Raw genomic sequence first — 14195 nt, forward strand, 5'->3', positions numbered from 1 at the left:
AGCACCACTTAGGGTGACAGACATGACCATCTTCCTGACTCTCTCTCTGTAGGCCGCATCAATGGAGCACATCCAGGGAGCTTGGAAGACCATCAGCAATGGGTTTGGACTCAAGGATTCTGTCTTTGATGGCCCCAACTGTATTTCACCAACCATTGTCCAGCAGTTTGGTTACCAGCGCCGGGCGTCCGACGATGGCAAAATCTTGGATACTTCCAAAACCAGCAATACCATCCGTGTTTTCCTGCCCAACAAGCAGCGCACCGTGGTGAGTCTGTGCTGCCTTTGTCTCAGAATCCCACTGCTGACACTGGGACATGGATCTGGCATGAGAAATGCCCAGCTTCAGAAGGGTCTTACTGTCATCAAGTGATGGTCAGCAGTTGGTTGGTTTCAGAGGATGTATTTTAAACATGCACTGTATCTGTATTCTGAGAAGCTGTGGATTCTCTGCCTCAGTGCTGTGAATTTTCTGATGTACATGAGCATGTTTCATATTAAAAGACAGTTGTTGGCTGACCTAAACAATGATGCCTGCATGACAGTTCTGTCACCATTTTCCTCACTTGGATGCCCACAGTGAAGTGTGGGGGTTAAAGCTGAAGTGAAACTTCTTGAGGGAACACTTCTGTTCAGTTTCTTGGAGCTCAGTGTACCTAATAATGGTCTTACCCAAAGTTCCCTGAAATCTAAATTAAGCCTTTTTCTGTACTTGAGGTAACTTTATTTGCCTGCATTTCTATTCCTTCTATGGGCTACTTGTATAAAATCCTGTTTCATAGAAATTTAGTAATTGTAAGAAATGGAGAAGTTATAAAAGGGCTTCAGAACTTCCTTTGCAGGATGCACAAAAGTGCACTTTGTGCAGCTTTCCTGGAATTTCTAAGGAAAATGAGAAAATGGTCTTCCATTCCCGGAAAAGCTTAAAGAAATTGTGCAGTCAGTGCCTAAATGTTTTGTTGCTTTTTTTTTCCTTTGGCCACAGGTGAATGTGCGAAATGGGATGACCTTGCATGACTGTCTCATGAAGGCACTGAAAGTAAGAGGTCTGCAGCCAGAGTGCTGCGCAGTTTTTCGACTTCTTGCTGAACCAAAAGGGTAAGAGTGAAACTTCCACCCAGAGAATGTAAAGATCTTGGGTTTGGAATAGCAGCAATCATGCTTTCTTCCCCTCTGGCTAATTTCTTTTAAAAGCAGTTTGGTTGTGAACACTTCCATGTTGCTTTCTTTGCCCTCTTCTAGGGTAACTCTGTCAGCTTCCTGGGTATTAACAATTTTATTTTTGTTTTAAAGCTAAATATTGAAAATACTTAAAATGGAGGGGTTCACTGAAGTGCTTGCAGCCCCTTGGTGAGGGTTGTGCTGTGCTCTAGATGAACTGATGCCTTCCTTCATATTTGAGGTGCATTTCTGTGCTGCATTTGTAGTTGGTAAATTCAGCGTTAGTGATTCTTAGCCCACTTCCCTGCACAGTTCTGTGTGCTCAGTTTTAAGGCGCTGCATTCCTCTACAACTTCCCAATGTTTGGATTTCAGTCTCACTTCAGATATTCCTTATTTTTTTGTAGGACCGGGGATGCTGCTATTAAATACCAAATGATTGTTTTAGAAGCTGAGGGAGTGAAGGTATCTCATGGAGTTAATGCACTTAACTTCACACCTCCTAAGGCTTGGGTTTAAAGCTCCCTGTAGCCTCAAGCATTTGTGGGGTTACATCTCTGTGCAACTGAGGCCATTCTGGGGTCACCAGTAATGTCAGTTCCCAAGCACCTGATAATGGCTTTTGTGTCACTGAGTCACTCATAATTTCTGTTACATTTATAAGGGTATTTCTGTGACTCCATTAAACCTTTTAGGTGCTCTATGTCAAATATTGTTAGGTGTAAATAACATGTTAAAAGAGGAGCAGAAAAACAGGTGGCTTGCAATGTGTTCCAGGTTGCTTCTGATTTTTTGAGTGAAAGACACTGAGATCTGTCTAGCTCACTGTAAGAAGTTAGCCATGCTTTTCTGGGTATTTGTTTTCAGCTTACTCAAGGAAACTCACAAAACATAATTGTTGATGAAGCCAGGCTTATCTCCAAAGTGATTTTGTTGTCCCCATTTTCTCTTTCAGAAAAAAAGTGCGTTTGGATTGGAACACAGATGCTGCCTCCCTGATTGGAGAGGAGCTGCGAGTGGACTTCCTCGATCACGTCCCACTCACCACACACAATTTTGTAAGCTTTTCCTGCTCTGTACTCTGATGTCAGTTGCATCCATTGAACCACGTATTTGGCCAAAGAATGCTTTGGGCATTAGATAACTTTTGGCTTTCTGGACACAGGGATTTTCAGAAGTTGTGGTTGATTCCTTCACCCCCGCTCCCCACCAATTGGATTGGCTAAGTATCAGTTTGCAGTGAAATGCCAGAATTGTATTTATTACACTGGTGATCCCCAGGTGTCAGAGACTGTCAAAGCTCACAACATGCGTATTCTTCACAGGTCTGATGATTGCCATTTTTATTTTATATAAATACCTATGTCTGTAACTGTTGTTAAGATAGCAACATCTTTAAAGTCCAGTAAAGGGAGAAAATTTGCATTTTCAGTCTCTGTCTCATCAGTCAAAAAGGCTGGATAAGTTCAGCAGCTTTACTGGACTGATGGTATTTGTACTGCATATTCAGGGGTGCTGTTAATTCTGCAGGTCATGACATTGTTTTGTGAGCTAATGCTGCCTTGTGATTTGACAGAGTGTTCTTTGGGGGAATGAAAGGCTTTAGTTTGTAGTTCCTTCTCACAAATGGATTAATTATTCCATACAGAACAAATAAGTAGAAGGTGGTTTTGTGCTTTGTGGGTTTTTAATTAAAAAAATTTTTAAAATTCTTTTTTGTTTACAAAGAGATAATGCCCAACTCTAACAGTTGTACCTTGCAATACGTTCTCCTCCCTGAGAAGGAACTCTGTTTCTATATTTCAGCCTTTGTATTGTTTTGTTCTAGAAATACATTGTGCCAAGTGGCAAACCTAAAGGATTGTCACTGACATCCATATGAAAGGTTAGGATTGATTTACAAAACCTGAAAGTCACTTTACTTCTACATTACATTAAAAAAAAACCTACAGAAAATGCCATCTGCAGTTGATCACCAGAAAATGAGTATTTTTCTTCAGATCTGGAAGAAGCTGAAATTTGGAGCCTTCCTCCTCCCCAGTGTGTTCTGGAAGAAGAAACCCCTTGGTTCATTTGAATCTTTCTTCATACTTCAGAAGCTTTTAAAACAGCAAAGTAGGCTGCCATTTTAAAAAAGTAGAAATTCCTTAGACTGTTTTAATTACTAAGGAATTTATTTCTCATGCGAGGGATATTGGTTAGTCATAAACACCAAGAGTTTTGGCTAATAAAAAAAAATGAGGTGGGCCTTCTGATCTGATCCTCTTTTACCTTTTTAGTGTTACTGGAAACAAACAAAAAACCCCAGCTCCTGGCTCACACAGCTCTGTCACCCTGCTGAGCAAAATCATTGCTTTTGCATTTGACAGAACACTTGTCCTTTTTTTTTTCCCTTGATTGGTTTTTTTTGTAAATAAAGCCCTCAGTGTTTCTAAACTTTCCAGGTTTCCAACCAAACTGGAAATCCATGCCAGAATATTCGAGTGTGGTTTTAAACTCAGTAGCAATCTGGGGGCTCTGATAGCATTTTAGCATGGTTGTTTATTTCTTCTGTTTGAAGATCCAGATCTCGGTTAATGAAGAGCTAATGAGCTTGGGTTAATCACTTGCTGTGTTTTCCAGGCTCGGAAGACATTTCTGAAGCTAGCCTTCTGTGACATCTGCCAGAAGTTCCTGCTCAATGGCTTTCGGTGTCAGACGTGTGGCTACAAATTCCACGAGCACTGCAGCACCAAGGTGCCAACCATGTGTGTGGACTGGAGCAACATCAGGCAGCTCTTGTAAGGACTGTTCCTTTCTAATGGCAGCAGCAATTGTGCGTGGCAGTTGGTTTTGTATCTCTTACCACAGAGATCCTTCTGGATTGTTGGGAAGTGCAGTCCCCGTGGTCAGTGTGCAGAGTTGTGTATTGATTTCATGAAACACCCAGCAATGAGTGTCTGTTTCCAGGGGGAGAAGGCCGTTCATGTTGACTGCATTTTGGTCTTGCTCTGAATTTTAGTATTCTGGGACAAGCAAACAAATACCTGGAATGACCAGGGAGTTGCTCTAATGCCCTCTGTTTGAACAGGGGGACAGCAATTCCTCTCACACAACACTTTTGGTAGGAATAAACCAGGCCATGATTCAGCTGGATTTTAGCTGTTGGAAGCGTTGGTGTTCACAACTTCTGACGCTGTTGAAAATGGTGAATGGTGAGAAAGCAGATGAAGGATAATGCTTTCCTAATACCAGCTACAAAAAGTTGAAAATTGTCACATTAGAAGAAGTCCTTTTATGCAAAAGTGTTAAAGCCTTTAATTGTTTTTGTGTCTTAGTGGTTGAATTTTTTTATAACTAAACTTGGTCATGTAGTTACACTTTTTCTCCTACTAAGAGAGTGCAGGATGACTTGTGCCACTTGGTGTTACCTGGCTTTAATAGAACTTAATTGTGTCAAGTACCCTTTCAGGAAAATCTGAAGTCTGATATAAAAAGTCTCTCAAGTTTAGAAAGAACACGTGGAACTTTTCTTTGGGAGTCTGAAGGCAGAGGTTTTAGTTGTACTCAGAGGACAAACATGATGTAAAGATAGGAATGTGTTCATGAAGTTAATCATGCTGCAAAGAAACAGCCCTGTAAATTTTCAGCTTTCAAGAGCATTGTACAGGAGGTAGTGTAGCAGTTGAAACTGTAATTGTTTTTGTTGATATTTCAGATTGTTCCCAAATTCAAATATCAGTGACAGTGGTGTCCCTGCACTACCTCCCTTGACAATGAGACGGATGCGGGAGTCTGTCTCCCGGATACCTGTTAGGTAAGCTTGTATTTCCTGTCATTTCTCTTTTGGGAAATACACTTGTTTCAAAACAATCAATCCAAAGCAACAAAAGACCCCCAGCTCCTCCAAAGCAGAGCGATCTGATAGAAGGTTGGGATGAATGTGCAAGGCAGCAACACCACTTCATCACAGACAGTTCTTTCTTGTTCTTAGATCCACCAAAGCATTGAGTTGAGATTTTTATAGTTTTAATTTTTAGCCTTAAAATCTTAAGGTAGAGTATTAAGGGCTTTTTGGAGACCTTTGTTTTCCTGCCTTTTCCAAGGCTCCCTTTTGGTATTTTTGTGAACTAATTTCATTTATCTGATCAGGTAGTGTGCATCAAGGGTTTGTGTCTCATGGTGGATGATTCACATCCATGAACTAAAATAATGCTCTGATACTTATGATGACAGATAGGAGTTTAAAGAGAGAACAGTGGGAACTGAAAATATGCTCCTCTTAAGGAAAATTCTGAATACCTAAAGAGAACGTTCCTGTAGTTTTAAGTGCTGAAATGTGTCCCTTTGCAAGGGGCCTGTCCCCTGATCCTAACGTGTGCCTGTATTCTTTTCCTTGAAATTCTAGAGGCTGAAGAGAGCAGGCCAGCTTTTGTTTTTTCTGCACCCATTTGAAAAATCTGTTCAGGAATGAGGCACAGAGCACGTAGCTGACTTGTAAATGGTTCTATGTATTTATTTCTTTACTTTAATGGGAACTGCATCAGGAATTGATCTTTGCCATCTTACTCGTATTTCCAGTGTTGTTGAACAGTGACTTATTAACTTAATAGATGTTTTGAAGGGTTTTGTGAAGGCTGGCCCATTTCAGTTAAGATACATATGTGTTTTGGGATCCTTATGGTCTGAGTGGCCTTAGCTGTGATTTATAACTCTTGGTTGAGCTGGATTTTAGTCTTGGCCTCCTTTTAACTGGTGTTGGGTTTCATGACTTCCTTGCTGGCTGTTCTGTGCAAACCATTGAACAGTCTTGCAAAGCTTTACAAATTCAGGGCTTAGCTCTTAAGCTGTGCATTTAACAGGCTTGAAATGAGCAGTTTGTTTAATTTCACAGTCCTAAATTCATCTTTCAGAGCCAGTATTTTGTCAGAGTATTAAACGTGATTTGATGGGGATTGAGGTGAACTGTGGCAAAATTTGTAACAGCAGAAACAGACCTCAGCTAAACACACTAATGAAGTATGTGAGCTGACAAGATCTTCAAGTTTTTAAAATTTATTTCTTAAATTAAACTGGGAATGATTCAGCTGACCAAATAGTTTAGTTGATGTGTAAGTCCCAGCTTTTTCTCTGCTTGGAATTGTGTGTGTATATTGCTTTTGGACAGGTTACATTGAACAGTGTTTTTCACTTGCTGGAGGGGAAAAAAATAACCACAACTTTCCCTTTCTCTCTCTTTCCTTCTCAGCTCCCAGCACAGGTATTCTACACCTCATGCCTTCACTTTCAACCCATCTAACCCTTCCTCTGAGGGCTCTCTGTCCCAAAGACAGCGCTCCACATCCACACCAAACGTGCACATGGTCAGCACCACAATGCCTGTCGACAGCCGGATAATCGAGGTAACGCTGCTGGGGGCAAAGAGCACAGAGTTCAACTAAAACTGCCACTGCCCATTAATAGTCACTGGATGGTTTTCCTTCTTGCCTTTCTGTCATTTGCTTACTGTTTGCTTCAGTTGGCTGAGTGGTGAAGAGTTTAGAAGACACATATGCATAAGAAGTCAATAATTAATTCTTGCAGTCTATCAACTTTGCTGGAGTAATAGGCAAATTTCAGGGGTGTGCAAAGATGGGGTGGAGCTTAACTATTAAGCTCAGTTTCATGAAGAAATGCTTTTTAGGCATGTCTAAAAATGTTCTTTCAAATTTAAAAGTCTGGGTTTGTTTGGGGGGCTGGTGTTTATTTTAAATCAGACTAAAGGTGCTGTAAGTCTGGGTGTAGTTCTTGGACTTGGAATGCTCAGGTAGAAGCTTCCTGGTGATCTGTTTTGTCTTATACCTGTATGGAATTAACAGCAGTTCTGGGCCTGTGGGCTAAAGCCTCTGTCTGAGACACTTTCTGCTGTTCCTTGCCTTCAAGCATCTTTTTCTTGGATTTTCCTTAGACTGGCAGTGAGAGACAACTCTTGGAAATCAGACCTAAAGTGGTTGGGTTTTTTTAAATTTTGTTTTGTGATAACCTTAACAAAATGGTGTGGAGGAAGGGCTGGCAGGAGAAAGTGCAGAGCTGCAGGACTCCAGAGAGAGTGAGCACTGTTTGTTGCTTTTGCCTCTGGAATAGTTTAAAAACTCTTGAGGCCAAGCAAAAGCCTTTGACTGCTGAGTTCACCTGCATCTTTAGCTGGTGATTTATGGGCTTCTGTGAAATGTGAAGATACTCTGAAGTGAGAATTCCTCTGGACCTTGGGAACTGTACAAAAGTGCCCTGCAGCCCCAGGAAGCGTTTTTGGCCAGAGGCTTTTTGTCAGCAGGGATTTATGGGGAAAGGTGCCCTCCCTTTCTCTTTGGGTTTCTTTGGCTCACAGCCCTTTTTGCTGCTTCAGAGGCCTGGCTGACCATCTTGGATGGCACAAACCACAATGAAAGTGCTCTAGAAAATCTGAATTATTGACCTTGGTAGAGTGATGAGTCTTTAAGGAGCCATTGCTTGCTTTATTCTTTATGCGGAGCAGTAACACAGAAAAGCTTTCTATTCTGGCTCTTCACATTATGATAAAGATAGTTGTTAGGTCCTAAGGGCTTTTAGAAGGCCTCTAAGCAATGCAAAAAGAAAGTAGCAGAGACTTTCTAGTTTACCAGGAGAAAAACCATCATTAAAAAGTGGTTTACCCAAGGATAGATCCTAGTGAACCTCTGGGTTTGAGCAGGAATACTTAAAAATTTTACTGCACTTAATTGTAATTTATCAAGCAAATTAGGTTACTTTTTCTTTCATTTAGCCTAACATTTAATTAAAAAAAATTTTTTTATACTTCCTCTGTTCTTTTCTTTTATCTCTTACTGTGTTGGCCTAGAATAACAGCCTGAATGCTTCTCCCAGCTCCTGGTGCAGACGGTTTTGTTTGAGGGGAAGAGTAGGTATTTCCTTGATGCCTTTTGTTTTCTTGTGATTAACAGGATTGCTGTAACTTGTAAGCCATGGCAGTGTCCACGTGAAGTGTTTAATCTGGAGCTGATTTGATGAGAATCTTTCCAGCATGTTTATACTCAAAATATTGAGGCTGTTAATTGGAAAAGACAAATTGATGAAGAGCTTCATGTTTAGTTTAGCTGGCTGAATTCATCCTCCTCTGAATTTGAATAGGCTTGGATTAGAATGCATTAGGTCACACAGTCTTTAAAGCAAAACCTTCTCAAAACACATCCATTGTGTGGCTTTTTTCCTCTGGAAACTATTTTTATTGACTGTACCCACACAAAGCCCTGAGATTAAGAACAAGTTGTACTGTTTTTATTTCCCATCAAAGTAAAGTTGACAGACTACGGCATTGGGGATGGTGTTACTTGTGTTGTAAGAGCAGCTCTAAAGAACAGGGGATTGGTTTGTTTGCTGTTGAATTCATAAGCAAATAAGAAAATATTCGCATCAGGGTTGAAGCTCAAAACTACTTTTTCAAAGTAAGAACTCCATATCATGAGTATGAGAAACATTTAAAATTCTTTAGTTGTCCTTTGCCAGCTTCCTTGAAAGCAGTTACATTCTCTGGCTGATGCACAAAACCAAGCACTTGTTACTCATTCAGGTTCTGAAAGGTTTGTTATCCTTAAAATGAACAAAAATAGTAGATTGGAGAGTTCTTCATTAACAGTTCTTGCAGATTTTAGTCCACTCAGGTGTTGAGCAGTGGCAATCTGCAAGAATGCTGTACATAGTCCAGCCTGGGTGAATGCAACTAATGAGCTAAAACAATGTATTGCATAACTGAATCTTTGCTAAGGATAATCTTAATTTGGAACTGGGTAGTGGAATGTGGGCGTGTTCTGTCCTCCTATGAAATCTGACATTTATTATTCTACTAATTAGTTAGAGAGTTTGAATTGACTTCTGTTAACTTTGACAGTGTTTAACCTCTCTGTAGTGCATGTTCTTGCTTTGTACTTACACAGTCCCTGGATATTTTCCCTTTCCTGTTTGTACTTTGGGATAATACAAGTGGCAGGTGAGAAATGCTGTGGAGTGCTGTTTGTCAGAGCTTAGTTCTCTCTTGTGCATGGCTGTAGAGTTGTGTTGTGCCCGTGGCATGAGGTGAGACTTGTGGCACTGTCCTGGTGACCTGTGGGAAAACACTGCTCAAATGCCCAATTCCCTGTGGGAGTGTGCTTGGAGAAGGAGAGGGGTTTGTGTAGGGGCACTCGATGTAGCCTTTTTGGGGGTTGAAGTAGTGTGGTAGAGTTATTTCACAATGGCTGTTGAGTTGGAATATTTGGGGGGTTTTTAAAAGCCCTGTTTTGAACCCAAAAGCTGTTTGGGAGTTGTCCCCTGGGGACAGAGGCTGTCCCAGGAGCTCTGTCCACACCTGGAACACGAGCATGAAGTGCAGGGGGAATGCAGACAGTATTGCTGCTGTTTCTTCTTGTTTTGTGTCCTCCTTTTTCCTCTTTCCTTTCTGGTAGCAGTACTTTTAATATGCTGTGAGTCTCTTCCCTGTTCTGTAAGAATTCACAAATTGCATGGGTTTCCTGCAGGATTGGTGTGATGAGCAAATCCCCAATCCTGGAGGTGTTGGCCAGTACTGTATTGCACTTGACCAAAACTGGCACAGCAATTTCCACACCATCCCTGCTTGTTCCTTTGTGTGCTCTCACATATTTATTAACTTTATTATCCATCTTCTCTGTTGCAGGATGCAATTCGAAGCCATAGTGAATCAGGTATGGTTTCAAAAATCAAACATATTCTAATATGATTTGATTGGTTTGTTTTCTTGTCCATAAACTGTTTCCTTGTATTTCTGTCTTAAAGCCTCACCCTCTGCTCTGTCTGGAAGTCCTAACAATATGAGCCCAACTGGCTGGTCTCAGCCTAAAACCCCAGTCCCAGCCCAAAGAGAGAGAGCCCCTGGATCTAACACACAAGAAAAAAACAAAATTGTAAGTATGGTGATATTTGTTCTGATTAAAAAATAGTTAAACTGTGCTGGGAGGAGTGGTGTGTTGGGATAAATTTCTGCACTTCCAGGTGCAGGTAATCTTGGATTGCTCTGCACTGTGTATACATTTCAATTTTAATTAATTTGGGAATGATGGCACTACTGCCTTGGGTTATACATGCCCAGAACAAAGTGTTCTGGCTTGCAAATGAATTTCAGGCAGTGGTGTGACATTGTTTGTCAGTGCAGGTCCAAGGATTACCTTTTAAATCTTTAGAGGTTGCATCTTTTTGATTCTTTTTTAATATATTTAAAATTGGCTTTATTAGCACTGTTTGAACTGTGTTGCTTCCATAGAAAGTGGATATTGATAATAATGCCTTCATTTTCATTGGAGAGTCAAATGGCTCAGGGATTAACAGATTTAACAAAATGCAACTTTTGCCTCAAAGGTTTGATTTAAACTTAGGGATGGGGGGAAAGAAAGAAAAGTTAGAATAATAATTAATAATATCTTCAATGTTTTGAAGGCTTCTAAGCTTTCAAAATGAAAATGCAGTTGCTTAGTGGGATTCACAGTTTTTTCTCACTAAGACATTTGAGAATTTTGCTCTCATCTGTTTGGCTTCTTCCATTTAAATATGTAAAAGAGTTACAGAGTTTTAGCATTGTACTTCTGAAGAAACCAGTTTCTTAAAGATTTCAGATGTTTTTAAATAGTTGATTGTAAAATATTTGTTCCTCTTAGGATCTAAGATTAGGGTTTAATTTTCTAGTGCAGAACTTCATGATAAGCAGGTCAAGACCTCCAAGAAAATGTGGTGGTTTGTTGTTAGGGTTTTTTGCTAAAAACCCCACCACCCCTCACAAACTGAGGAAAACAAAAATCCAAACTGCAAGACAAACCCCTCAAGGTTTCAGGTCATCTTGAACTTGTATGAAGGAAGTTATTTAATTTTTTGTCTGTCTGTATAATATAAGTGGTTAAACATTAAAGCCTGTGAATTGTTGTTGCAGAGGCCCCGTGGACAGAGAGACTCCAGTTATTACTGGGAAATAGAAGCCAGTGAAGTCATGCTCTCCACCAGGATAGGCTCAGGCTCTTTTGGGACAGTTTACAAGGGCAAGTGGCACGGTGAGTCTTGATCTGGTGGGACAGCAGTGCAGGGAAAATGGCTTTGGTGGTGCTGGGAGCTCATCTGCCACCAAAGGCACGGGGGAGAAACAGGAACTGCCTTACAGAGCAGCACTGAAATGAAAGCAAAGCACAGGCACCAAAACCTGAATCTCACAGCTGCATCTCCATTTTCACTACACTGATCTCCTCATTGCTGTGTTCCACACCAGCTTGCTTTCTGAAAAGGGTTTCTTTTCTATTAGCAGGGGATTTCCACAGCCTGATGTTAAATTATATTTGTCTTCTTTTAATACCTTTGTGGTTTAATTAGCATGCTTCATTTCAGTGTGGGAGGGAAAGGAAATCAGCATAAATTTCTTCTACTGTGGGTTTTTTCCAGTGAAAAAATGCTGAATGTGAGAGTTTGATACGTAGTTAGTGGGAATGTTTTGAAAACAGGTACCCTGCAGAGCTGCAGAATGTTTCCAAATTCATGGCTTGTGATTTTGAAAACAAACACACAGAAACCCTTCCAGGCTCTAAATAGTATTGTCATTAGAAAAGGTGGCAAAACAAATTTCAGAAACTAATCTGCTGCCCTCTATTTTTAATGAGTAAATACTTGCATGTCTCAAAGCCCAAATATTGTCAGCAGCAAGGGAAGCAGTATTGTTACACTAAAAGTAAGGAACGTCCTGGTTTTCATTATGGAACTGAAATGGAACACAGAAATCAGGAGGAAAAATAACTTCAGTAATATTTCCCTGAACAAGGTAATGAAAAATAATTTCATATTAAGATGGATTTTAATAGAACATGTGTACCTCTTCAAGTATCAATAATTAAGTTATTAATTAAAGCCATTTAATGAAGGAGAGGTGTTAGGTTTTTTGATGTGCTCAGCTGAAGGGCTGTACTTTCATAAATAGTTTATAAACACATCAATGTTTAAATTTGATAATAAAAACACAAAGGTGTGTGTGTATATGTCCTGCAAAAATCATTTTAGCCAGCTGTAGCCCTTAAAAAATAGAAGGGAGGTGTGTGAATAATTAATTAATGACTTTCTCCGTTAGACTGAAATTCAGGTAAATTAATTGCTTGATACCACAGAAATTTGTCTGCAGGGAAATCTTGACCTTTGTACAAATTAGTAGAGGTGTGCTATGCACAAATTAGGAATTATAATTACAATATATATTAATGTTATTTTGGAGAGGAAAAGAAAGCTGCATTTTTAGCAACTTTGGTGGTAATTGTATTTCCAGGGGATGTAGCAGTGAAGATCCTAAAGGTTGTGGACCCAACCCCAGAACAGTTCCAGGCTTTCAGGAATGAAGTGGCTGTCCTGAGGTGAGTTGGTGTTTCCCTGCTAAATCCTGGCAGTCCAGATGCTGCATCCCAGCCCTCCTTGGAGCCTTCAGGCCCAATGTTCTGTGTGTGATAGGCACAAAAAGCAGATTTCAGAGAAGAATAAAAAGTGTGTAGTGATAATTCTGCATATTCTGTGGAGAGACAGAGTTGTAGTTCAGGTGTTTCTGTGGTATGTTAACAGCTACAATTGTTCAGGTCACACTGGGCAGTAAAAGGTGAGGATCAATAAATTCTGCCCTAATTCTCACCACCAGGCAAAGTACTTGAACTGTTCCTCTTCAAATTGCAGCATCATAATTTTTTTTCCTTAAACACACACACTGATCAGTGTAACTGTTTACTGCTTTCAAATACTGGGGTGTTTTTAGTGTCCAGTGAAGTATCTGTGATGTTACTCCTGAAAAAGAGCAAATTAGATACATAAAAATCATCTCCTCATATGATAATTCCTTTAGGGTTTATAGTTACGCTTTGGTTTTCTCTTGGGATTCAGTCTTCTACCTAAAGCTGTCACTTTTTCCCAGCTTTCAGGGTGATTTCTGTCATTCCAATAGCTTCTAATACCACTTGCAAGTGTGAATGTTGGTTATTGATATAAAACCATTTGAATTTTCAGACATCCTTTTCTTAAATGTTGCTTTAAAATAACTAAAAGGAAGTGTTGGAACTAAAAAGCAAAAGCCCAGCTGATTTTATTAAAAAAAACCTATAAAAATTTGCAACTGTGGTATATTTTTATTATTTGTCAACCCAAACGTCACTCACACATTGGCCTAGGATTCCAAAGATGAAATGCATTCAGCCAGGAGTGCATTTTGAAAAACCTTTGAAAGCGTTTCCGATGCAGCCGCTGATTTCTCCTCGTGCTCCTCTGTTAGGAAGACCCGGCACGTGAACATCCTGCTCTTCATGGGCTACATGACCAAGGACAACCTGGCCATTGTCACCCAGTGGTGTGAGGGCAGCAGCCTCTACAAACACCTGCACGTGCAGGAGACCAAGTTCCAGATGTTCCAGCTCATCGACATCGCCCGGCAGACGGCGCAGGGCATGGAGTGAGTGGGGCTGCTCTGGCCCTGCAGGGGGGTTTCCTTCCCTCCCCAAACCCAAAATACGGAGGGCTGAAATAGCCACAGGGGTGTACCAAGGAGAGATTCTTCACTCAGCGCTGTTGGGTGCAGTTGGGCTTTGATTTAGTCATTTTTCCTATGGATTCTTGCCTTGGCTCATGTCATTTATCAGTTAGATTTTCTCTGTTTTACCTGCTTTTATAGCCTGAGGTCTTGCTGTAGTGTGCTAGATGCAATCCTGTTCTAAAAACAGAATTAAGGGGTTTTCCTCCCCTGTGTTACTGTAGCACTGCAGTTTGACACACACTGGTTTATACTCTGAGGTGGGGGGTGGCTGCTCTGTCCCACAGGACTCACACAGATGTATTTGGAAACATTTTCCAGCTGTCTGAGTTGCTGCAGGCCCCACCTCTCTGCTCTTCCAGCCCTTGTTCTGATGTTGGGAGCACAGAAGTAGCTGCTGCTGCCAGAGCTCATTCATTTTGTAGATCAGCACCCAGGTTTCCAGTCAGACACCAGAAAACTGGGGACATTTAAATGAGGAGAGTTAGGAACAGTAAACT

The 14195-nt window shown here is 40.6% G+C and overlaps 1 protein-coding gene across 8 annotated transcripts in view; it reads left to right on the top strand.

Annotated features, from left to right (window-relative positions):
* Positions 1-14195, top strand: part of RAF1 (Raf-1 proto-oncogene, serine/threonine kinase) — a 64967-nt gene that overhangs the window by 45403 nt on the left and 5369 nt on the right. For 5 of the 8 annotated variants that reach the window (XM_069027892.1, XM_069027891.1, XM_069027893.1 and 2 more), the window contains 12 exons: positions 53-268; positions 986-1098; positions 2116-2218; positions 3783-3940; positions 4858-4956; positions 6388-6541; positions 7996-8055; positions 9826-9853; positions 9945-10072; positions 11089-11206; positions 12457-12541; positions 13441-13617. In XM_069027892.1, the coding sequence (XP_068883993.1) occupies positions 62-268; positions 986-1098; positions 2116-2218; positions 3783-3940; positions 4858-4956; positions 6388-6541; positions 7996-8055; positions 9826-9853; positions 9945-10072; positions 11089-11206; positions 12457-12541; positions 13441-13617 (1430 nt within the window). In that variant the 5' untranslated portion in view covers positions 53-61. The remainder of the gene's footprint in view (positions 1-52; positions 269-985; positions 1099-2115; positions 2219-3782; positions 3941-4857; positions 4957-6387; positions 6542-7995; positions 8056-9825; positions 9854-9944; positions 10073-11088; positions 11207-12456; positions 12542-13440; positions 13618-14195) is intronic. The other 3 variants (XM_069027889.1, XM_069027888.1, XM_069027890.1) reach the window with 3 other exon arrangements.

The sequence above is a fragment of the Aphelocoma coerulescens genome, chromosome 12, assembly GCF_041296385.1.
Source record: "Aphelocoma coerulescens isolate FSJ_1873_10779 chromosome 12, UR_Acoe_1.0, whole genome shotgun sequence".
Classification (NCBI taxonomy): Eukaryota; Metazoa; Chordata; class Aves; order Passeriformes; family Corvidae; genus Aphelocoma; species Aphelocoma coerulescens.